Below are 26,114 nucleotides of genomic sequence, written 5' to 3' on the forward strand. Positions count from 1 at the left end.
GTGATCAGGACAGCAGGGGAGGGCAGTTAGGGGTGACCGGGCCCGCAGAGGAGGGCAGTTAGGGACAACCGGGCCTGCAGGGGAGGGCAGTTGGGGGCAACCAGGCCTGCAGGGGAGGGCAGTTGGGGGCAACCAGGCCAGCAGGGGAGGGCAGTTAGGGGCAATTGGGCCAGCAGGGGAGCAGTTAGGTGTCGATCAGGCTGGCAGGGGAGTGGTTAGGGAGTGATCAGGCTGGTAGGCAGAAGTGATTAGGGGCAATCAGGCAGGAAGGCAGGCGAGTGGTTGGGAGTCAGCAGTCCTGGATTGTGAGAGGGACGTCCGACTGCCTGGTGGGATCGGGCCTAAATGGGCAGTCAGACATCCCTCGAGGGGTCTCAGATTGGAGAGAGTGCAGGCTGGGCTGAGGGACACCCTACCAGCCCCAGTGCACAAATTTTGTGCACTGGGCCTCTAGTATATATATAATCAGTCTGAATCAGAAAACAACCTGCAGGGAATCCGGGGAGGGAAGCACTTTTTTGGTGCCTGTGCCTCACCCCGCCTAGTGAGGGGGCTCACTGGGACCGTGAAATGAGCAATGCTCTTGGAATCAAGACAGAATGTTAACTACTGGCTCTGCCAGTGCTATTTGCATGAGCCTGTAATGGTTATTTAACCTTCCAGGGACTAAGTTTCCTACTCTAAATAACATGTGGATTAGATGAGGAGTTGACAAAACCTGAATCCGGCCCACAGCCTGTTTTAGTAAATTTTTGCTGACACACAGCCACACCCATCGGCATTGTCCGAACGGAACGGAGAGTCTCGTAGTTGGACCTTCTGGCCACAGAGTCTAAAATAAGTAGTAGTTTGCTGAGCCCTGGACAAGCTCATCTCTAGACAAAGAACTGTTACCCTAAGAGCGTTCCTACTACCTCTGACCCTGTATGAACACACCTCCTCTCCACCTTAGCAGGGAGGGTGTCTTTTTCATCTTCGTATCAGCCCACTTTATGCCCAAGTAGCAAATGTCATTTGGCAAGGGCTCAATAAATATTTATTCAAGGAATGAAGGAACAATAACATCTCTGACTAGGGCATGAAATTTCTAACCCACAAACATGTGTTAGCACCATCACTCCGAAGTCACAGAGCACTGAGGGCCCTGAGAAGCTAAAGGGAGGAGCAGAAACTTAGAACACGCCAGGGAGAGGGCAATTCTTCAAAGGATGAGTTGCGGCACCGCTTGCTTGCAGTCTGTAACGCAGACGCCATCACTTAAGTACCACGGATGAACTGCACAGATTTAGTCAGAGGCTGTGGCTCAGCCTGAACCCGGAGGCCACAGTAGCAGCCAAGGAAGGGCTCCTGACCACACCACACACCACCCGAACATGCAGCAGAGGGCGCTCACAGCCATTGTTGGAGCCAGCAGCTCTTAGGCACAGAGCAAAAGAGGCCACGATGCCCCTGACTGTGACCCAGCTCTTAAGTGCAACGTCAGTGAGGTTTAGCCAAGGGTTTTGCTTTTTGCAGTCACCTTCCATATTTACACATGAGAGCTGAGGCACCAAGCTAGCTCCACGAGCAAAAGAGATGCTCAGTAAATAACGTATGACAAAGAGCACAGACGTAAGGAAAAGTAGTTCCAGCCTTGGGTCCCCTAGCTCTTATTTAGTTATAGTTATCTTTATAATACACATCATATCCTGAACTACTGCTGCAAAGAGATGAATTAGCCCAACCGGCGTGGCTGAGTGGTTGAGCATCTACCTATAAACCAGGAGGTTACGGTTCGATTCTGGTCAGGGCACATGCCCTGGTTGCGAGCTTGATCCCCAGTGTGGGGGGTGTGCAGGAGGCAGCCGATCAGTGATTCTCTCTCATTGATGTTTCTATTCCTCTCTCCCTCTCCCTTCCTCTCTGAAATCAATAAAAATATATATTTTTTAAAAATAAAAGAGATGAATTAAACATTTATTTCCATAACCTAATAGGTACATGAGTGCAAGGAGTTCAAATGAAATGTGACAGACTGAAGACATAGGTTAGCACTAGAGGCTGAGATTTTTTTTGTTTTGTTCGTTTGTTTGTCAGTCCTCACCCGAGGATATTTTCCCATTGATCTTTTAGAGAGAGTGGAAGAGAACGGGAAAGACAGAGAGAAACATCGATGTGAGAGAAACACATCGACTGGTTGCCTCCTGCACATGCCCCAACCAGGGCCCGGGCTGGGGAGGAGCCTGCAACCAGGGTATGTGCCCTTGACCGGAATCAAACCCGAGACCCTTTGGTTCACAGGTTGACGCTCTATCCACTGAGCCAAACTGGCTAGGGCTAGAGGCTGAGATTTAAATGCGAAGTTTTGTTTCTAGTTATGGCAGCTGGGCCTCTTCCCCGTCTGGGTGGTGGCGTTGTCTTGGGCCGTCTCCTTCAGAAAACCCGGGACAGACTCTTCTCACTGTGCTGCCAGGCCCGGGAGGGCACCCGCACCCTGCGTGGGTGAACCGTCCTCATGAGAGTGGACTGGCCTCTACAGAGGAGGCTCCCCAGGGCTCCCTGGACTCCTGCAGCTGGAGGCCCAGCTTTCAATGGCACACAGAAAGGTTAAAAACCATCTCCAAATAGGAGACTTTTTTCCTTATAGACTTGGGTACCTTCAGGAGTGTCTTTTTCAACAACTTAGCAGAGTCTTAAAGTCCATCACACCTTTAGGCAGACTACCAACGCCTAGGGATCCAAACGCAGGCATGCTGGGCAGGTGGCTGTTTTCCAGAGCAGGATTCAGCTCCAGCAACTGCATCGCCATGGAAACAGACGCTCCAGTATCTACCACTGGTTGCAGTTGAAAGAAATTTAAAGTAATGGATGAAGGCAGCATTGATGAATGGGAAAGTGATGCAGAAGATTGTGGGGGGAGAAAAGGGGGGGGGATTAACTATGTAAGTTCAAATCATGTTACCTTCTCTTCCATCTCACTTCTGGCTCCGGGCGGATTCGGAGGACTCGGAGAACTTGGTGTGTCACTAGACTGAAACGGTAAAGAGAGCGCCTGAGTCACACGCCAGAACAGGAAGCTTTGGGCAGCTAACCAGACACCGTCTGTGCTTGGAAGGGCCGCCCCCTCCTCCACACAGGGCGCAGCTGCCTTCAAAGAGCTGGCAGGGGTCACGGTGGGCACTTTGCTAATGTCCAGACTCCACAGGACTCCTGAGGCCCACAGTGTGCCCTCCCCTCCTCTGAGTCCAACAGGATACCAGCTGGGCTGTCTCCAACCTCAGTCCCTGGTGTTTCCTGCAGCTGGGAGGTTCCGGGGGCTGCCCTACAGCCACGGTACCTGGGAGGCAGGGCTCCGACCTCAGAGCTTTGGCTTTGCTGGCTGCCTCCCACCCCCTTCACCTGCTAAGCCTCCCCCGCTTCTCTCTGAGAAGGAAAGAGGCCCTACCAATGCCACACCCAAAGGGCTGAGCCGAGAAGGTGAATGACCAGAGGAGGAGAAACAACTCAGGAAAGAAGGAAGGAAAAGGAAATGGCTGGAGATTCCCGCCCGTGGCTGGGCCTGCCCTGGGAACAGCCTCAGGTCCGGCACCTGCACCTTCCTGGTGGCCCGCCACACCTTCTATCTGGTATCGCCAATATTTACAGAAGGGTCTATTGTCCCTTCCAGAGCGGTCCTGCCAGCCTGCCCTACCTCAGTCTGTTTTCTGCACCACACTTAGAAGCATCTTTAGAAAACACAAATCAGATTCTGTCACTTCCCTGCTCCAAATTACTCAGAGACTTCCTACTTTAGAGTAGAGTTCACCCATTTCCCGTGGTCTGCAGGATCCGGCCCCTGAACCACGTGCTCCCCTCCATGGCCCCCCAGAGCCCAGCGGCCGCCCTGACCTCCTCCTCAGGACAAGCTCAGCCCCTTCTCTGGGCCTCAGCCTTGCTGCTCCCTCTGCCTAGAGCACGCCCACCTCCTGGTTTGCTTTGGGCAGCGCTGACCTCCTTATCTTTCCACAAGTCACTCACTTTCCCATCACGTGTTTTATTTCCATTTTTCTTTATCAGAAATTACATATATATATATATATATATATATATATATATGATATATACATTTAATTACATATATATATATATATATATATATATATATATGATATATACATTTAACGATTTCATTGATAAATTTGTGTTTTTTTAAATCCTCACCTGAGGATATTTTTCCATTGATTTTTAGAGAGAATGGAAGAGAGAGGGGGAAGACGGAGAGAAATATCAATGTGAGAGAAACATCGATTGGTTGCCTCCTGCAAGTACCCTGACCAGGTTCTGGGCCAGGGAGGAGCCTGCAACTGACGTACATGCCCTTGACCGGAATCGAACCCAGGACCCTTCGGTCCGTAGGCTGATGCTCTATCCACTGAGCCGAACCAACTAGGGCTGAAATTATTATATTGATCTTTGTTGACTTGTATGTTCTCTGACTCTCATTACAACATAAACTACCAGGGCAGCCCCCTGTCTAATCTTGTTCACCTCTGTGATACCACAGCTGGGACAGAAAGCTGGCTGGACAAATGACCTTCCCTCCCCACAGGCGCCAGCACCTTGCATGTCTCAGGTTGTCAGTGACAGTGAGGCCCTGGGTGTCTTTGGGAAACCCCTGCCTAGAGGCTGACGGCTGCTGCACTGGAGGCTGCAGAGGGCACCTCTGGCCACAGGGGGAGGAATGGGCCCATCCTTGCGTCACCCACCACCTACAGGTGTGAGTGCCAGGAGCCATCAGGGCAGGCCCAGGCAGAGATGAGCAACAGGCAGGGGCATCCTTTTCTTTCCTTCCGCACTTTGCTCTGCAAGTTGCTCGTCTTTCTTCCTATCCTTAGGCCATGTTAGCCTAAGCAGGACAACAAGCAGGACTGCTTGGTGGGGGGGATGCCCATTTCAGTAACACTCAACATCACCCGGGCACCTTGGAGGCAGAGTGCGTGATGCTCCTGGGCAGGAAGACTCGGAGCTTTGCCTGGAGAACTCCTCACTCCAGCTCCTCCTTCCAAAAGAGGCCTGAGGGTGTCCCTTCTGCTGCTGGAAGGCCTCGCATTTCAGGATATGCTCACTCTAGTTTTTTCAGTGTCAAAAGACCAAAGTTAGCCCTAGCTGGTCTGGCTCAGTGGTTAGAGTGTCAGCCCGAGGACTGAAGGGTTGAGGGTTCCATTCTGGTCAAGAGCATGTACCTTGCTTGTAAGCTCAATCCCGGCCTGGTTGAGGCGTGTGTGGGAGGCAACCAATCGTTGTGTCTCTCTCACATTGATGTTTCTCTTTCTCTCTCTCTCTGTCTCTCCCCCTTCCTTCCACTCTAAAAAAAAAAAAAATCAATGGAAAAAAATATCCTTAGATGAGGATTAACAACAACAAAAAACCCAACAAATTCAGAGAGGGCAGTGCTGGACCCGTGGCACATTCCACACTCGGTAGCTGGTCTGGTTGAGCTGTGCTGTCTTGTTGACCTACTTCTTTCTTGTCTTATTTCCCTTTAAATTAGTCCAATCCAACAAACGATTACTGGGGAGACAGAGATATGTAAGATGTAGTTTTGTCTTCAAGGAACTCAATGTTTAGAGACGGAGAGAAAACTGTTAGGCGGATGTAGACACACAAGGGCTCCTGCTGTGTAGGAAGTGCTGAGGGCGCACAGCAAAGGCGCAGAGGAGACAGCACAGCTTGGCTTCCCAGACCTGAGTCTCAAGGAGCACGTGGAAGACCCTGGGAAGAGCACGTGCAAAGGGCATGGCCCGCTCCCTCCCCACCCCCACACCCCCCCGCCCCAGGATGGTCCCGCTGCAGATGAAGGCACCTGCCCACGAAGTCCTCTCCCTGGGCCACTCAACAGAAAAGCCTCTCCCCCTTCCCCGTGCCCTGCAGACCCCAGGGTCATTGGCTGCCCCTGTCCACTGCCCAACGGCCTCCCGGGTTATTAGCAGTCGCGTCCTTGCCCCGCGGACCCTCACTTTGTTCTCGGCGTCTGGGAGGATGAGGTCCTGCTGAGTCACAGGTTCCGTGGGACTGGCCAGGAGCGGGTCCCCTTCTAGGCCGGCCTCCCCGCTGTCTGCCCTCTTCATGGGAGTGGCACTGGGCGGCGGCTGCCCAAACTTGATGTTCTTGCCCAACTGTCGCTGGAGAGAAACACAAGAAAGACCTGCTGAGGCGGGGAAGCAGCTCGCAGGAACCGCAGCCAGGGTCCCTGCGGCTCTGGTTGGCCTGAGGCACGTTCTGCGCACGGCTGCTCTCCAAACACTGCGCCAGTGACCGCGAGGCAGCCCTACAATAAGCGAGTGCGTTTCCGGCCTCGGTTCCTTTCCTCTCCCGCCTTCCAGCCGCGAGCTCTTTGCACCCAGCCACCCTCTTTCATGGAGATGTCACTTTTCCAGGGGGCAGAAAGCCCAGTTTCCGGACCAAAAGTTGGGATACGTGTTAGGACAAAAAATGTTTGACCTCAAAATCAATTTATAGGAAAGGTCTGTCAAAAGTACAAAAATTGTATAGAAAATGGTTCCATGAAATGCAGGAACTCCTGGGGGAAATCCAGACCCTAGTGGCTGCAACGAGGGAACTGTCAACCCCCTTTGGACACATTCCCCCGGCATAGCTCTGCTTTGGCCACCTCTCTCACCAGCTTGAACGCCATGTTCTGGCCACAGTGGGTACCACTGCCAGGGCCAGCGCCTCTTTCCACGGTCAATGCTGAAGCCCCGGGAGGGACAGAATCCTGTCCTGCCTCCGGGACCTCTGCTTTGCCCTCGCTGTAGCTGCCCACTGTGAACCAGGGGCCGGCAGACACCACGTGGGGAAGGGACAGAGAAGTCGGCAGGAGAAAAGCACTGAGGAGGGGCTGCATGCCAGTGGGTGTGGCTCACCCGGTAGGGAGAAGGGGTGGGAAATCAGGGGGTACCAATCAGGAAGAAAAATAGTCAGTATTTGGAATTAGAGAAAAGCCAGATTAGAAAAGGAAATATATTCCCTGAAGAAAAATAAAAACAATAGCTAAAGAAAGGGCAACATATTTAAGGGGCCGTGGGCAGAGAAAATGAACGACATTCAGGAAGAAAAGGCCGTAAGCATGGCGGTCTGGGAGACCACGGCATCGAGGGTACTGTGCAGACCACTTACGGCCTTCGTCTAGAGCAGGGTTTCAGCCTCGGCACCTGACCTTCTGGGCTGGTAATTCTTTGCTGTGGGGAGCTGTCCTGTGCACGATGGGCTGTTCAGCAGCACCCATGGCCTCTGGACACCAGATGCCAGTGGCAAGCCCTCTTTCCCCAGTAGAGGCAACCAACATTGTCTCCAGATGCTGTCCCATGTCCCCTGGGGGGGGGGGGGGGGGTAAAATCGCCTCCGGCTGAGAACTGCTGCTCTAGATCTAGGTACCTGGGTCTCATAGTCCTCTTATGCCTCAAAAAAAGAAAGAGGAGGTGATCTGATTTTTATCTTTAATTGGGTTAATATTTAATCCCACAGAGCTGCAAAGAACCTTAGCAATCATACAGTCCAACCCCTCACTCTGCAAACAAATCAGCGGTCCAGCGGGGAGAGGTGACTGGCCCCAGCTTATGGGAAGAATGAGTGGCCCCAAAGGAATTTGAATCTAGGTCTTCAAAAACCGCTTTCAGTGTTATTTTCGTTGCACGCCACTGGCTCTTATAAACTTGACATCGCGCTTCCTTCTCACAGGGGCAAGAATAAAAACACGAAGCAGCATTTTTATACCTTACTGAAGTTTCCTGGCGGAGAAGCCCTCAAAGGGAATGCCCCTCCTCCCTCTGAACTCAGGGTACCAAACCCACCCACCGCTGCCCAGCTCCCCCTTAGCCTTGCACGATGTGTGGTGAGATTGCAGAGACATGAACGAGATGAGCCTAAGACTCCCCCTCCACCCCCCGCACCCCTCCCCGCACCCCAGCATGCCAAGTCAGGCGCACAGGAAGACAGGACATGGTGTGACCTGAGCCTGGCTCCCCAACCCCACAGGGAAGGCGCACATATCGAAGCCTGAGGCCAGCCAATGAAGTACAGCCTGAGCAGCCTGAAAGGGTTTCGGGGAGGAGAAGGCTGAAAAGGGTGTCTTCCAAAAACAAGTTTAGCAGGAAGCGGCAGCGAGTACCCACTCTGAGCAGATCAATTCGCAGGCACATTCGAACAGCCGATGGAGTCAGACAAAGAGACACGGTGTAACAGTCACGGCCGTCTCACTCTGCTGCCCGGTGGGAAAGGGCTGGGAACTGGGCAGAAGAGGAGGGAATGGTTCCTGTGTGCGGGAGTCCTGGCCCAGCCTTGGGTTCACCCGCCATCCCTCCTCTAGGACTGTTGGCCAAGACTGAAAACGGTTCTAAACCCTGAGACACACACCTCCAGTTGTCAGGCTCTGCCGTCCACTCGGGCTCCTGGAGGAGTACATGAGGGGACTTCTATTCACAACGGAAAGAATAATTCTGTAACCAGCTCGCAAGGAGAACCTGGCCTAACACTCTAGTGCCATTTCGTAGGGATTTTTGCCACCATCACAAAAAGGAAGGAATGTGCCGAGATTTTACTACCTTGGTGCCCCTTTTAGAATACTGGTGTTGGTCCACCTGATCCTTAGGGGACAAAAAAGAACATGGCAGAATGGAATCACAGTCTCCCAGAGATGGCATGGCTACCATGGCTACCAATGGGAAAGGAAAGAGAAAATGGAAATCAAACCAAACCAAAACTGAGTAAGAACAGGACAGAGAAATAAGGACCACGGGACAAAGCTGGGAAAGGGACAGAGCAGTGTTAAGAAATGAAATGGGAGGTTAGAGAAAAGAGGCCAACAGAGAGGAGGGTGCAGGGTCCGAGGAAATGCATGGAGAGGAGGAGTGACGAGGGCCTAGGAAGAGCTGCACACCTGACTGCTGGTACCAGCTGAGGCTGGTGTGTGTGTGTGTGTGTGTGTGTGTGTGTGTGTGTGTGTGTGTGTCGGGGGGCGGGGGGATGCAGATATCAAAGGATTGATATGTCACCGACATGTTCATCCTGCCAGAAGAAACACATGCTGTTGCCTTTGTCAATGATAATGTGCATCTCCATAAAGCAGCTGATTCAAATTCCCTCCAGAGAAAATGAGTGCAGGCTGGTGGCTAGGGGGCCTAGGAGGAGGCAGTGGGGTTGGAGGAGGGGAGGACTCAGGTCATCAAAGAAATGATGGCCACCGTTTAGGGACAGGGCAAACCTCTGTGCCCAGACCAAGGGCTGTCTCTTCACAGACACTCCCTGAAGCTGTCAGAAATAAGACCTACGGCCAGGCAGGACTTAGGGACCAAGGCCAGGCAGGACTTGGGGCCCAAAGCCATGGTGGCTGATCCTCAGGCTCTCGAGGTCAAGGCTCCTGCACCTGCACACTCTCCCTTCTCTGCGTTCCTGCTCCAAATGCTTCCTTCAGCTGACTGGACGGAGATGGGGCTGTCACCACACTCTGCGACTTGTTGACAATGAAAACGGGACTGCTAAAACCTACTTGGCAATCTTAGGTGTGGTGTGAACTGAATAGAGGGATAAGTGTGGCTTTTTTTTTTTTTTTTGGTGACTATTGCTGCCCACTATTCAGGCATTGTTACAGAGAAACTGATATAAGCCATCACTGAAAAATGGACTGCTAAGGCGAGCCTGCCCTTACGTTACAGGGGAAGAAACTACTACCACTCCCTCCACCTTCCCACCCCCCGGCCTCCCCAATACCCATGGATCCTTATACACCCTGCGATCATAGCCAGAGGGGAGAGGGGGAAGCTGTGCCTATCCTGTGAGTCCATGCTGCGTGTGGCTATGAATGCTGTTACTGTTGAGCCTGGAATGTGAGCGAAAAGGGACTATATTTTATTCACTCAAACTGGGCCACTTTGTTGTCATATGGAATGCTGGAGAATGATGCTATAGGAATGCACATCCATATTGATGAGGCCCTTCTCATGGTGTGGGAATTCCAAGCATGTCATATCCTGCAGCTCGCACACTGCCAGTGTTTAGAGTCCCCCAGATTTCTCATTCTTCAGACCACGTCTGCAAGAATCAAGTGGAGGAAAAATGAAGTTGCTGTCTTCTTGAGCGAACTATGGATACTCCCACAGTTAAAGAAAGCTAAAAAAAAAAAGAAGTGAAAAAAAGAGAAAGCATATGGATTTAAAGCCTGCTCCATGAAGAAGTGGCTAAGAGCAGGTGTTTATTCCTTGCGTCCTCGATAGGTGTCAAAATCCTCAAGCGAATTACACTTTGGCATTCTTACATGAAATCCAGCTCAGCAGGAGACAGTAGCTACTGAGGATGGAGGTTTTCCCTCCCGAGCTAAACAGCTTGTGGACTGATGGGCCCAAGCATTTCTGACAAAGGGGTGGTATAATTCCACAAACTGTCTGCAGGCTGCGACTGTGGTGTTCCGGAGGTTTATCATTAGTTGGTAGATACTTCACAGCCCGGTCTGATCTAAGATATGCAGGTACCTCTCTGATCTGTGCTCTGGCAGCGGCAGGAAGGAAACAGGGCCATTGTAGTCCAAATGCAAGGAAGGGCGGAGCTGACAAAGCCACTCGGTGCTCCACCAGATGAACAGTGACTCAATCGTTCACCACAGACGTTTGTGCAGGTGGCCCATTGACTCTACTCAGAAAAGTGTAGGCTGGTGTATGCTGTATTCAGTCGCTCCGTACTCAAGAGATACTAACTGGCCCCGGTGCAACACAGGACAGTTTTAGCTGAGATGACGACATGTGGCCACTAGAGGGCAACCTTTCCAAATGCATTCATTTACAGGCACTGTTCTGGGGGTTCCCAAGGGCTGGGAAGTTTCTTAAGCCAGAGAAAAATGTGTTTTCTTTTGTTTTATATGGCATTCCAGGAAAAATCTAATTTCAAAGGAATGTCTTAATAATGGAGGCTAATGAGCTTGCCAAGACATTTACTGTCAAATAGGTTTATCCATTACTCGTCTCTCTCTCTTTAAAATAAACATACGCAGATACACAAAGACAATTTCAGACATCAAAAAAAAAAACATACATGCCTCTGACATAACTAAACACCCTCATTCCATGCTGGAGCCTAGGAAGGGCGGTCTTTTATGCTGCTTACTAAGCATCAATGCCAGCATAACATTGTCATGAAAAAATGCAAAGCATTCATGCAACTTAATACAGTTAACTACTATTTCTACGACTTACCAGGAACATACTGCTTAGTCGACTGAAAAATAAAGCACAGTCTTTTGGGGGTGATACAGTTACATCTTATGTCACTCCAAAAATTACATTTCCTATGACAATGGTCCCCATTTCCCTCCTCGAAGAGCAAAGCCCTTTATTTTTTTAAAAAAATATAACTATAGAGCTGTAAGGAAGCTCATGATTCCATACAACAGAAGCAAAATTAGGAAAACCTCGTATGAGTAGCTATCAGCAAAAGAGAGCACACGAATTATATAGTTATTTTACTTTACTTACATTTTCTCTTCCTGTGTTAATTAATAGAATTGTAGCTTCAGGGAAGTTGGTTGTTTTACATTTTATTAATTGTGAGATCAGATTCTTTAAAATTGTGCCTAACAGGATGAATAGGCAGTCGCACATTGCACTGAGTTTCTACATTTTCAATACTGTAGAATCCCATACCATTTACAACTCCAAGTCCACTTGGCGTGGCGGCGGCATGTGCTGTGATGTACTAAGTGAACTACTATCTAAGTTTAAAGAACTCATAAAACACAGCTGTTTCGTGGACTGGAATCTGTAAGTCACTCCTCTTAGAGAGCAGATATGATAAGCCAGGGGTTCAGAGAGCACGGCCAGCAAGAGCCAAGAAGGTAGCCTGGTTAGGAAGTGGCGGAACCTGAAGGCAGTGCCCAGGTTAGCTCTGGGGCAGGACGATGGCCTTGGGCAGTAGGAATAAGGACCTGGGTGCGTTGGGCGCGGTGCCAGGGTGTGGGCTAGTTCCCTGCTTGCCATATGCTGCATTCGGCTGAGAGTGTGTGGGGAATATGTGACCAAACTCTGATCAGTAGAAGCAAGAACATTTCTAATGTTCAGTAGAAGCAAGAACATTTCAAGAAAACAGAAAATTTGAGTACAATGCTTCATCTTGTCAGCAGCTACTCAAGCCAGCTGTTCCCCCCCCCCTTTTTTTTTTACTCACTCACTCACTCACTCTTGCAGACTTACAGACAGAGGGAAACCAGCACACCAGAGTCCCCTGTTCATGATGTGGATCGCCTCCAGGCACCCTGTCTCAGAGAAGTGCCTGCTTAGGCACTTCTGTCAGGTGAGTGAATTCTTCCAAGCAATCAGGCAAACCTACACAGTCACTCCCTTGCTTTTCCCGGAGTCCCCATGAGCTGAATCACTTTTGGTGAAGAATTATTTTATTATACAGTTGACCCTTGAACAATGCAGGGGTTAGGGGCACCAACCCCCATGCAACTGAACATCCACACATAACTTCTGACTTTCCCAAAACGTAACTACTTATAGCCTACTCTTGACCAGAAGCCTTACCAGTCACATAAACTGATTGTTAACACACATTTGTATGTTTTGTGTATTATATACTGTATTCTTACAATAAAGGAATCTAGAGAAAAGAGATATTAAGAAAATCATAAAAGAAATACATTTACAGTATTTATTAAAAAAAATCTGCACATAAGTGGACCCACACTGTTCAAACCCTCACTGTTAAAGGGTCAACTGTACTTCCATGATTAAGGAGTTACCACCTGAGTTAATTTTATGTAGGAAAACTGCCCAGCTCTGCAGCTGAACAGGGGTGGGGTGCCCTAAGAGCTTCCCGGTATTCCTCTGAGGCCAGGTGGCTCGGGGGAGCCAGATTTATGCGCACAGCAGAGTAAGAGGCTCAGCATTCACGCTCCAAGCAGGGAGGCTTGGAGAGTGAACACTTGCTGTGCAAACCATCCACAGACAGTCAGTCCTGAACTTGGGGATTATGGCCAACACTTCACGGTTAATGACTCCTCCTATCCAAGTCATGCAGCTTCTCGTGGGTACCTGTCCTCGTAATGCCCACTCAACACGGAGGGAACAGTTTGAGAGAACAGGAGAGGGGGTGTTATGAAGGTGGGTACAACGGTGACAATGTACCTCTCACAGGGGACAGAAGGCTTAGAGAACTGACTCCAGTTACACACACAAAAAAGGCGAAAATTCTCCCCAGGAGCTCCCACTGGACCTCCCCATCCATCACTCAGGGCTAAGCTGGGCATCTCCCCACTCCCTCCACAGCCAGGCCCTGCTGCGGCTCTAACCTTCCAGTCTCAAGCTGTCTTACCTGAAGAGTTTTGACTTTGCCCAGGATGTTGTCCTGTGACATTGCTTGAACTGTCTGCTCACTTTCTGCTCCCCCATCAGGGATAAAAATACTGTCATGGGAAAACGCCCGGGCTCCCATAGAATAGTTGAAGGACCTGGAATGCAAATCATGTGCTTCGTTTTATTAGGATGATAAAATTTCTTTTGGCAACTAGTGTCCTGTTCCTCCTGATGCGGGGACTCCACCCACATCCCTGTCTCGCCCAGCTCTGTGTCCTTTTCTGCTATGGGTCAGCCAAGGAGCTGGGCAGACGGAAGGGTCCCACAGGAATAAGGGAGCATGCCTCCAGCACAGCAGCGTTCCAGGGCCGCTCACGGAGAACGCAGGCAGCTCTTTATTTGTCGAGGCCCCGCAGAAGGCACTGCCGAAACCTTAACTGGAGGGGCCTTCCCCTGAGGAGCCATCACTATCGGTTCTACCCCAGCAGGTCCTGTCAACCAGCACTTTTTAAGGAACATTCAGATCTAGAAGGAGTAAGAGACACGCATTTCTTTCTTTCAGATTACAATAAAATTAGAAGACAGCTCTATACATCTAAACCAGTGGTTCTCAACCTTCCTAATGCCGTGACCCTTTAATACAGTTCCTCATGTTGTGGTGACCCCCAACCATAAAATTATTTTCGTTGCTACTTCATAACTGTAACTTTGCTACTGTTATGAATCATAATGTAAATATCTGATATGCAGGATGTATTTTCATTGTTACAAATTGAACATAATTAAAGCATAGTGATTAATCACAAAAACAATATGTAATTATATATGTGTTTTCCGATGGTCTTAGGCGACCCCTGTGAAAGGGTCGTTCGACCCCCAAAGGGGTCGCGACCCACAGGTTGAGAACCACTGATCTAAACCAAGGACTAGAATTGCTGATAGGGTCTACAGGAATAAAGAATCTCTCTCGCAACTGCCTAGAAATTCAGAGAAAGGGGAGAGAATGTGGATCGGGGCAATCCTGATGGGCCTCCTGCACTGATCAGCTTACAGGAGGCAGGTGGCCAACAATAAACACTTCAGGTGAAGGCTTGGGGTTCAAGAAGTCCGGACTTCTACCTGACAGGGAAGTAGAGGCAAGGCGACCTGTAGGAACGGGAAGCAGCAAAAGCCAACTGCTCTTCCTTGATCTGGGAAACAAACTTATTTCTGGGGAATCCATATCCAGGCTGTTCACAGGGCAGGCAGAATCGCATGCCCTTCATTCAGGAGGCAAGGCAGGCACTCTTCCATGTCCCCCAGGGTGACAGAATGCCCCTCCCCTCTTTCCTCCCCTTCCCAGAAAGGGGCCCATTGGAGGTTGTATCAGGGACCAAGTGCCAAATGCAGTGGGCAGGGTCCCAACCAAGGGAAGACCTAGTTGGGCAGACTGAGCACCAAATCTAATTTGCCAAACCACAGGCAGCATGGTGAAAAAGCATATGAGGCTAAGAAACAAAAGACCTGGATGTGAGCCTCCCGGCTATGTAACAAAGATGAGGTCCGGAAAGGCCAAGAGAGAGACTTGATCAAGACAGAGCTGAAACAGAACTCAGGCTCCTCACTCACAGCTGACAGGGTCTTCCATTTGAACACAATGTTCATAGATGTCTGGATGTCTTTGGGAGCAAAGATGCTATGTGAACAACAGCTGCTGGACCATGACAAGACAGTAATGTTAAGAGAGTCCCAGTTCACCCACAACTGCAAATCTTATACAAAATAAGGTAAACCGATTTTATTGCTTAAACACCAAATCTGTTAATACCAAATAGGATGCCAGCATCCATGAATTTTTTTCATATTTACATAATACTGACCGAGACTTTTTTACTGTGGTAAAATACAATATATAGAACATAAAATTTACCATTTTAATTATTTTTTAAAATTTTGTTTTATTGCTTAAAATATTACAAAGAGGAGTACATATGTCTCCTTTTTTTTTCCCCCTTGACCTTCCCCTGGACTCCCCTACCCCCCAGTGTCTTGTGTCCATTGGTTATACTTATATGCATGCATACAAGTCCTTCGGTTGATCTCTTACCCCCCCACACCCCCAACCCTTCTCGGCCTTCCTGTCATTTTAATTATTTTTAAGTATACAGTTTAGTACCATTAAGTACATTCATATTGTTATTCAACTATCACGACCATCCGTCATCCTAAACCGAAACGCCCATACTCATTCAACAATAACTCTTCATTCTCCCTTCCTCCAGCCCCTGATCACCATTATTCTCCTTTCTATCTCTATGAAATTAGACTCTCCCATGTACCTCATATAAGTGGAATCATATAATATTTGTGCTTTTGTGTCTGTTTCACTTAGCATAATAGCCTCAGGGTTCATCCATGTTGTAGCATGTGTCAGAATTTCATTCCTTTCTAAGGCTGAATAATTCTGGGATACACACACACACACACACACACACACACACATCACATTTTGTTTATGCATGTACATTTGAGTTGTTTCTACCTTTTGGCTATTGTGAACAATGCTGCTGTGAGCACTGATGTTTTAATCAAGATTTTAAAAAATGTATGAATGAAGCATTATGACGCATAACTATCTGTAGACATGGCTGAAAGAGTAGGTAGGTGTTCCATAAGTCCTCATTTCACACCAAAGGTTTGATATCACTTCCATATCCTCTACCCACATTAAATAGTCACTATCTATAAAGATTAGTAGAGACTATAGGACAAAAGAAGAAAAAGGAGGAGGAGGAGGAGGAGGAGGAGGAGGAGATTAAGGAGGAAGAGAAAGAAGAAAAGAAGAGAGGTGGCAGGAGGTGGAGGAAAATGAGAAGAGAAAAAGAAGAGGAAGAGAATCCTTCATGTCTAAAATCCTGGGAAATTCTGAAATGCAGAACTAGTACTTGAAAAGCTGATCTGGGTGTCTGATTCTCAGAGCAGCAGCCCCTGGGTTCCATCTCCACCCCTCCGCCACAGGAGGTTTAAACACCAGGAACAGGACCTACTGACTGGAGAACAGAGGCTTCTACATCTAAGAGAAGGTGTTGTATTAGCACTAAGACGACTTGGAGTGGCTTAGCGGGTCCTACGTCTTGGTACATTTAAGCCCTTGCACCTAAGTCAATATGGCTTTGGAAGGACAGGAGAAAAGAGACGCTGCTGTTTCTCCCCTCCTCCACCTCCTCCTCTTTTACTTCCCCAGAGATCGCAGAACTGTCATAATTCTACCTAGAAGCTATAAGAAAGCGTCTTAAAAATCAATAATACAGTACTTATGGGCACACTTTGGCAGCACATAGACCAAAACACAGGGTTGTTTGAAGGGCCTAAAAGTTGTGAGTGATCTCAGGAAACCCAGCTGAGGCCCGGATGGGTTATCCCACTCTGCTCTAACGCACAGACTTTATTATGCTAATGATCATGCCAAACCAGTGGTCGGCAAACCGCGGCTCTCGAGCCACATGTGGCTCTTTGGCCCCCTGAGTGTGGCTCTTCCACAAAATACCACATGCGGGTGCGCACATACAGTGGGATTGAAACTTTGTGGCCCATACGCAGAAGTCGGTTTTTGGCCTGGGCGAGTCTATTTTGAAGAAGAGGCGTTAGAAGAAGTGGGGGTATGTTCGCTGAGGTCGACCCCTCAGATTGAGGACGTTTTTAGCAAGGGCCAGCTGAGGAGTACCCTAATTAAGTTAATAACAATGTACCTACCTATATAGTTTAAGTTTAAAAAATTTGGCTCTCAAAAGAAATTTCAATCGTTGTACTGTTGATATTTGGCTCTGTTGACTAATGAGTTTGCTGACCACTGTGCCAAACGCAACATAAAGTTCATACTTTTTAAGCTTTTATTTTCATTATTATTTTCTATGTTGAAAGCATTTAAGACTTACAAAAACACTGCAAGTGTAGCGTGAAGAACTTTTGTTTTCCTAGCTCAAGGTGCTGGCATGATGCTCTCCCTCCTGAGCCAGGCAGGCCGTGGTGGCTCATACATTGGAAGATGTGAGAAACCGCAGGGAAAAGTGGAGGAGTCTCTGAGGGCAACTGAAGGGCCAGGGAGTGTATCATTGGTCCTGTTGCCTTGGCTTTACCCTGAGCCGACTGTAACATGATTGACATCTATAGATGATCTTCAACTGAGGTCCTCTCCAATTCTGCTCTCTAAACATGAGTTCATCTTAAAGCAGTTAACTTGCCAGCTCAGAAACCTCCATTGGTTCCCTGTTGCCCAAACCCTACCAGATGGAGCTGCCATGGTGGCTTACCCTTTCAGGCTCTTCATAGTGGGGCTCTAACCTACTCTGGGCAGCCAGTTTCCTTATCTGTAAAGGGGGATGACAAGAGGTCCTCCCTCGTCGATTTTTTAGGATTTAAAGGAATTCTGGTATGTAAAGCACTTAGAACAGTGTAAAAGCTTACGTGTTACCCATTATCATCAAATGTCACCCTGCTTCAACCCCCACCACTCAGTTCCCCAATGTCCTCTCTGGGCTCTATCAGTGCACCGGCTCTTCCTCTCCAGGGACAGCCCAAGGCCAGTCTCTCAGTTCAGGTCCTACCCACCCTTCAAGGTCCGGCTCAAGCGTATCAACTCCACACAACCTTTTCTGCTTCCCTGGAAGAAAGGGATCTCTTCTGTCCCCCAGAGCCCCATGCCTGCATTTCTTGCTGTTTCATGTTATAGTTACTATAATCATGCCTTAAATGAGAGGGAAAACAAAAGTGCTCTGCATATTGTAAAGTGCTACGCAGATGTGACTCTAATAATAATGGCATCATCGTATCTCCACCACACTAGGAGTTGCATGAGGGCAGGGATCACATGTATGATCTTTCTTTCTCCCAAAATCCTTTATACAATAAAATTTGTGATGAGTAAATGATTAATTGCAGGGAGCGGCTATAGGGTTAAGCCTCGGACTGACCTGTTGGTAAAGCCACAAAACAAGTCCCAGCATAGAGAGCACAGCCCTCTTAGCATAATTAGGCTTGACCTTATGAGGCTCCCTAGATCTTATCTGGGAAGCTAATGGGCTGTGGGAGGTGCAGCAAGTGCTGCCAAAACAAGTGAAAACTCACAAGAACATTGTAACTATGGTGACCACTACCTTGTTTACCTCTGGCTATAAAATAAAGGCTCAGCTTGCTGTCTGGATCCCCCTCTCTGTGGCCTCAGCCAGGCACAGGAGATACACCCAGATCCAGCTTATTCTCTTTGTCTTTTTTTTAAAACTTTCCCCCCCCCCCCCCCCCCCCCCCCCCCCCGTCAGGCTCACCAAACCCTTGGCTAAGCTGGCCTGGCACAATTAATATTGTAGGGTAGTTAGTTTATCAGACGGGTTTCTCCCATTGAGAGGTCACTGAGGGGATGCAAAGCTTGATGCAAACATGTTGATAGGAGGATGGGCCTATTTTGAGATCATGAGTATATTTCAGGTAGGGCAGGCCTATATAGGAGGCCATTGTGAAGCCAAGGGATGGGCAATTCAGGAGGATGTTCAGCATCTCTTCTTAAAAGGTTTCTTCTGAGCCTTCTTTTCAACCCAAACCAGGAAACCGCTCCAGGCTTTGCTTCCCACCTCCTATTTCAAACCTCCCTCTCACCAAGTTTTCCTGGTTCCATTCTGGGTCAGCTACAGCTCTGAATCGCAAGCAACAGAAACTATGTCTCACTCAACCAAAAGAATATTTACTGGGAGAACGATGGGGCTCAAAGAACACCGGAAGCTAGCGATGAGGCTTGGAAAAAGCCTCTTGGAAGAGAACTCTAGCAGTCTAGGCAGTAGGACCCACAGCAATCGCCTCGACCCACCTGCCAAGTCCAAGTCCAGGAGAGAGACTGATTGGCCAGGCTAGGTCATGTGCTCAGGCCAGGCTGCAGTGGGGAGGAAGTGGCCCTTTGGCTTCTGTCATAGGAAGCTGGTACTATGTCCTATCAGAAGTAGGTGGAGCGAGGCAAGCTTGATTCCCAGAAAGGAAATTTGGGTGCTGTTGAGAAGGGGAACCAAATGGTAACAGCTCAGTTACTAAAAATAGCCACCAGTCACCACACTGTGCGTTGGGATCTGTGCCTTGATTCTTTCCAATCTAGCCCAATTGGATGGACAACTATTTGTACAGCTCTCCCATATTTTGATTCTCTTTGAAGCGGTTGCCTTTCTTCCCTGGTGGCAAGTGATGCTGCCTGAGAGCAAAGGATGCCATACTCCATGCTACTGGGATGCCCGAGCCCAGGTCCACTGTCCCATGTCCATGCCTATCAGCAGACAACAGAGATCAGACAGGGTGCTTGATGGCCTGTGGCCTAGAGCTCAGGGCACTAGAAAGTCACAGGAGAGAGAAGGTGAGAAGCAAAGCAAAACAAAGGTAGCCCCGTAGTCATGCTATTCCTCCACTCCTCAGTCACTGTCCCTTAGTGCTCAGGAGAGCAGGGTGGAGCCAAGAAGAGCCACCTCCACTGCAAGCCCTGTGACCTAGAAGTCCCGTCGGCAGCAGGGTCTGTGTGAAAGGAACAGTGGAAAATTGGGGAGGTGTTTCTAGGAAAGTCCTCCTCATTCGCAAACCATGACACAAGACAGGGATGGTCCCCTTTCACTGGTGTTTGTCATCTGGAATATAGGCCATCCTGGGCGACAAGGGGCGAACCTGGGGACGGGAGCCTGTTCCCCGAGGAGCCTGCCCCCCCCCCGAGGACGAGAAAAAAAGCAATCAGACTGGATCTTGATGCTGCTGCTGGGCTGCTTCATTAAGGAACCTTGGAACTTGGACAGTTCTCCCGACTTTCAGATGCAGCAGGTAGTGTAGGGCACGACTGATGAAGGTACCAGTAGCTGTGTTTTCTGTTTCCGACACAGCCTTCTGGCCACTACTGCAGGCTTTGGGCGCATTCTAAGACCCACCGACATCGTCTAACCTGGCGCCTATGGAGGGGAATTCTCCCCACCCAGAAAAGAAGCTTTCTGCAGCTGCCACCTTACCGCGTGTCTCAGACCAGCCCCTCCCCCCCCTTCCTTTATCCTTTGTCTTTTTTGGAGAAGCATCATGTAATTTGGGGCCATAGATATTGGGTAATTACCATGGCAATGATTAGGGATTCACTTCAGGAATAAAGAAATATAATTATAGTCCCACTGCAGCCTGTTTCCATGGCAACAGGGGCAATTGCAATTGATCAGCAGTTTTCTTCCTAAACAGATCCGTGAGTCTCATTCAAATGAAATGCTAAAGAGCAATTAACTGTCCTCATCAAACAAACTGGAAGTGCTGAAAGAGACTGGAGTCAGATTACATTTTGTGTAGCATCTTTGAGGCTCATCCCCAACTTGAGTATTCCATGAATTTATAAGGAACCCAGAAGGCTATAGCATACCCGAATACATCATAATTACAACAGAAACAGGATGCATCATTAAACATTCAAGGAAGAGGAGAGAAGTTTAGAATCTTAGAACACAGGCACTTAGAACTGGAAGTTGAAGGTTCACCTACTCCAGCCACAGGACAAGCCATCACCTCACCTGCCTCTAAGGCTCTCGAGGGACTCCGGGGGTTCACCCTGACTATTCCACTCCCCATTTGCCCCAGCTGGAGAAAGACCTTCTCATAAACATCTTGAGCCATCAGCTAAATCAACTGAGTCTTGGTCTATGCCAGGGGTGGGCAAACTTTTTGACTTGAGGGCCACAATGGGTTCTTAAACTGGACTGGAGGGCCGGAACAAAAGCATGGATGGAGTGTTTGTGTGAACTAATATAAATTCAAAGTAAACATCTTTACATAAAAGGGTACGGTCTTTTTTTTTTTTTAGTTTTATTCATTTCAAACGGGCCGGATCCGGCCCGCGGGCCATAGTTTGCCCACGGCTGGTCTATGCTCTGTAAACAGGAAACTAGTTATCAACCTCCTCTTTGTCTCCGTAATAATATTACCCCGCATTGGTAAAATGCTATTTCAGAGCAGGCAGTAAGATGTCACATGCATTTTTAAAAATAATAAAAATATCATCCTGGGAGAGAGCACATCCATGTCACCGATGAAGGAGCTGGCTTGGTTGAGGGCACACAGCTCAGAAGGGAAAGCCCCACATTCACAAGAGGACCCTGGCTCCTGATCTGCTCTCTCCCACACACTGTATCTCCAATATCTGCTGTAACCGATTCATCAGCCCTCTTTCCCCCTAGACCCGTGCCGGCAAACCGCCGCCTCGGCGCGAGCCACATGCGGCTCTTTGGCCCCTTGGTGTGGCTCTTTCACAAAATACCACGTGTGGGCGCGCACGTACAGTGTGAGTGAGACTTCGTGGCCCATGCGCAGAAGTCGGTATTTTGTGGAAGAGCCACACTCAAGGGGCCAAAGAGCCGCATGTGGCTCGCGAGCCGCGGTTTGCCGAGCCGCAGTTTGCGGGACCACTGCCCTAGACTTAATCAGTTCAGCTTCATTAATTCCCCTGCTTAGTCCCTAATTTTTATTCATTTAAGGGTTTTTGCACCTCTTCTCTAATCCCTGTTCAATTTCAGCACATGCCATTTGTTGAAAAGACTATTCTTTATCCACTGACTTGTCCTGGCACTCTTATTGAAAATCACCTGACCACAAGTGTAAGGATTTATTTCTGGACTCTCAATTAAAACCCACTGATTTATATAGTCAGTACCACACTATTTCAATACATTTTTATTGGTTTCAGAGAGGAAGGGAGAGGAAGGGAGAAAAAGAGAGAGATAGTAACATCTATAATGAGAGAAAATCATTGATCGGCTGCCTCCTGCATGCTCCCTATTGGGTCCAAAGCCTGGGCATGTTCCCTGACCCGAAATCGAACTGTGAACCCTGGTTCATAGTCTATGCTCAACCACTGAGCCACACTGGCTGGGCAACTTAAATCACATTATTTAAATTACTGTAGCTTCGTAGCCAGTTTTCAATTCAGGAAGTGTGAGCCCTTCAAGACTGTTTCGGCTATTTTAGGTCCCTTGCGTTTCCATATGAATTTTAGGACCCACTTGTAAATTTCTGCAGAAAACGCAGGTTTTGATAGGGATTGCAATGAATCTGTAGATCAATTTGGAGAGTATTGCCATCTTAACAATATTTAGTTTTCTGATCCATAAATATGAGATGTCTTTCCATCTACTTAGATTCTTTTTGTTGTTAATCTTCACCTGAGGATATTTTTTCCACTGATTTTTTTCTTTTGAGAGAGAGCAGAAGGGAGGGAGGAAGGGAGAGCAAGAGAGAAACAAGATGTGAGAGGCAATCGATTGGTTGCCTCCCACACCCACCCTAACTAGGGCGGGGATCCTGCAACCCAGGTACTTGTCCTTGACCAGGAATCAACCATTGAGCAAAACTGGCCAGGGCTATTTAAATCTTCTCTAATTTCTTTTTTTGAGTATATGCTTAAGTAACTTATTTTATTGAATTTATTGGGCTGGCATTGGTTAGTAAGACTATAATAGGCTTCAGGTGCACAATTCCGTAATACATCACCAGTACGCTGGATTTTTTGTAGCTGCCCTTTATTAAGCTACAGAAATTCCCTTCAATTCTATTTGCCATATTCATTCGAACGTGGAAGTCTCTGCTGCGGTCATTCGGGATCTGAGATGTCCGTGCCTTGTCTCTTAGCCACTCCAAATCCCGCCCATCTGCTGGAGCCAGCTCAGGGCTCCTCATTCCTGACCCTTCCCTGACAGCTCCAGTCCCAGAGTGCGCTCACCCTCCTTGGAGCCCCTTCAGTTCTCGCTGCGGCCCACAGCTGGCACTCACCATAGAGTGCTGAAGCTGTGCATGGCACGGCAGTAAATGCTGCATGTTAGGCAGAAACTGGAAGCCGGACAAGTGGAGTCCCAGTGAGGGGGAGAGCCTTGGGCAGGCAGCTAAGGGCAGGAAAACACCTGAGCCCAGTGGCTCAGGGCCAGGTGACTAGCTCCCCAGGAAGGCTGCAGCAGAACAGTGGATGGTTCAGAATGGACTTCACCACTGGAGCAGTGGCTCAGCAACTTACCAGCAAGTCACTCTCTGGCCTTCGTTTTCTCATCTTTGAAATGGGGACGAGAATGTCAATCTCAGAGTGCCTTGGTAAGTATTACATGAGTTCATCTATACAAAACACATTGTACTGAGTTCAATGGGTGGCAGCTGTAATCTATGCTACAGGATAGTCTATGAGAGAAGGGTTTGTGGTTAAAGCAATCTTGGGAATGCTCTATGCCAGTGGTTCTCAACCTTGGCTGCACATTAGAATCACCTAACAATGTTTTTAAAATGCTGACTTCTGGGCCTCATCCTCCGGAAATTCTGTTTCTTTGTTACTAATGTTGTGGCCCCACCCCATAACAAAGAAACAGAATTTCCGGAGGATGAGGCCCAGAAATCAGGATTTTAAAAAGAATCCCAGGCGATTCTAATGTGCAGACAAGGTTGAGAACCACTGCTCTATAGTCTATTCTTTTTGCAGATTCTCAGAGTAAATCAGCACAGTGAAGGCTCTCTGAAGTCCTATGTAAAGGATCCTATTTAATTTGTTTTGGCCCAGAATTTCCCAAACCTGTTCGCCAAAATGACCCTTTCTCCCCTTTTAACATCCACGTAGTTGTATTTAATTAATAAAGGAAGTCACGTTAAGTTGTTAAAAACGGGTCATGTTTTACTGTTTTGCTTTTCCCACAGGCATGTATAATTTAAAAGCAGCAGCCTAGGAAAAATGAAGGCTTCTAACCTAGAGAAAGAATAGAATGCTGTAAGAGCCCAAAGGAAATGAGAAATTTCAGACAGAAGGAGCAGATCAATAATGAGCTATTTTTGGCCATGGAGACATTTCTAAAATTGCAGCTTTTCGGAGTTAAAGTTCAGCTCCTTTAAATTCCCACCAGTGCCGAAATTCCCCTTCATCAGTCCCGGCCCCTGCTGGCACACACTCAGCCTCCCCAATTTTAGGCAGCTCTCGTAATTAGGAAATCCTCCCTCAGGTCGGGCTGAAATCCGCCTCCTGGGAACCTCCACCCAAGACCAGGTTAACGGAATTTTGTGTTTTAGTGAGAGCGGCCCATTTTGGAGACGGCAAATAAAAGGCGCAGAAATGCTGTGAATCATTACACAATGCAAAGCAACACACCCACTGACGGAGCTGCGAACTGAAAATGAGAATTATTGGAAACAGCACCTTTCACCTTCTGCATCCGTAAACAGGACAAATAACCAGAAGTTTAGCTGTACCGTAAGCAATGAATACTCTGTGGGTGGGCTTATATGGCAATTGGCAATTGCTGAGAAGAAAAGGGGGATACATGTTTTAAAAGACTTCTATATTCCCATCCTTTTTAATTTTTAAAATTTGTAAGGAGAGCCCTGACGGGTTTGGCTCAGTGGATAGAGCGTCGGCCTGCGGACTGAAGGGTCCCAGATTGGATTCCGGTCAAGGGCATGTACCTTGGTTGCGGGCATATCCCCAGTAGGGGGTGTGCAGGAGGCAGCTGATCGATGTTTCTCTCTCATCGATGTTTCTGACTCTCTATCCCTCTCCCTTCCTCTCTGTAGAAAATCAATAAAATATATTTAAAAAAAATTTGTAAGGAGACATTTTCGAAAACTCTTTATCCAGAGCTTATCCTTCCAGCTTCATTATAAAGAAAAGGGTCAATTAAATATAGCATTTGTCTCACAAATGTGGGTTTAACAAGAGTCAATTATAAGAACAGGTGATGTGACCTGTATTTTATAGCTGTCTGATCCAGTGTGGAATTTTCCAAGGCTCTGTAATACCTCAAACCTAAGGGAAACTTCACGGGGTGAAGGAACAGAACCCGAGTGAGAAGAGAACAAGCAGGGTCCAGGCACAGTTCAATAAGAGGTCGGGGACTTGGCAAAACCACGGAAAGGACCAGCTGCGTCTTCATAGGACCGTCCTCCCAAAGGAGAACTCCCTAGCCCAGCTCAGTGGTTGAGCATCAGGCTATGAACCAGGAGGTCACAGTTCGATCCCTGGTCAGGGCACATGCCCAGGTTGCAGGACCCCCTCAGTAGGGGGCGAGCAGGAGGCAACCCATCAATGATTCTCTCTCTTCACTGATGTTGCTCCTTCTCCCTCTCCCTTCCTCTCTGTAATCAATAAAACTATATTTAACACCCCCCCCCAAAAAAACACACCACAACAAAGGAGAACTTTCTAGACTCAGTCCCATGTTGCATTGCACAACTATTTGGTATCATTTTGGTATCTGTACCTCATTCTGACACTGAGAGGCAAAAAGGCTCACATGCCTAATTTACAACTGAGGGATTCGTCCTGGACAATCCTCAACAAGGATCCGAACTGACATCCCAACAGCCCGGGTGAGGTCAGTCTAGCTGTGTTCACCTTCCAGTAAAATCATTTCCTCCACTTAAAGTCAAGTTTTCTTACTACAGTCAATGGAAAGCAAACATGGCCTGTGCAGGAAGAGAGGCAGCACTGAGACCAACAAGCACTGTCGGTGAGCACGTGTGGGGCTTCAGCACAAGGCTTGCCTGCGGATTCTGTAATTTGTGCTCCACCGTGGTGTCTATTCAAATTTGCTCACTGACATACATCACAGAGGATGCTTCTGTCCTGTCTTTGAAATACAGTAAGAATATCACAGATTACAGCATCTATTCCTTCAACGTGCGCTAGTAGGACATCGTATTGTCGATAGGTTCTTAGAAACGGCAACTTTAAGTGAAACAACACATAATGAAACCAATTTTACTACAGGTGGCTACAAAAAAGAGTTAAGATCCATATTTCTGGTCACAAAAACATCACTAAATTCTTGT

At 48.2% G+C, this 26,114-nt stretch overlaps 1 protein-coding gene across 8 annotated transcripts in view; it reads right to left on the reverse strand.

The window, feature by feature from the left end:
• Positions 1-26,114, reverse strand: part of KIAA1211 (KIAA1211 ortholog) — a 210,580-nt gene that overhangs the window by 16,364 nt on the left and 168,102 nt on the right. For 6 of the 8 annotated variants that reach the window (XM_023758283.1, XM_023758281.1, XM_023758282.1 and 3 more), the window contains 3 exons: positions 13,315-13,450; positions 5,976-6,140; positions 2,942-3,010 (listed from right to left, as the gene is read on the reverse strand). In XM_023758283.1, coding sequence (XP_023614051.1) covers positions 2,942-3,010; positions 5,976-6,140; positions 13,315-13,434 — 354 coding nt within the window. In that variant the 5' untranslated portion in view covers positions 13,435-13,450. The remainder of the gene's footprint in view (positions 1-2,941; positions 3,011-5,975; positions 6,141-13,314; positions 13,451-26,114) is intronic. The other 2 variants (XM_014460175.2, XM_023758285.1) reach the window with 2 other exon arrangements.

This window comes from Myotis lucifugus, unplaced genomic scaffold, assembly GCF_000147115.1.
Source record: "Myotis lucifugus unplaced genomic scaffold, Myoluc2.0 scaffold_127, whole genome shotgun sequence".
NCBI classification, from domain to species: domain Eukaryota; kingdom Metazoa; phylum Chordata; class Mammalia; order Chiroptera; family Vespertilionidae; genus Myotis; species Myotis lucifugus.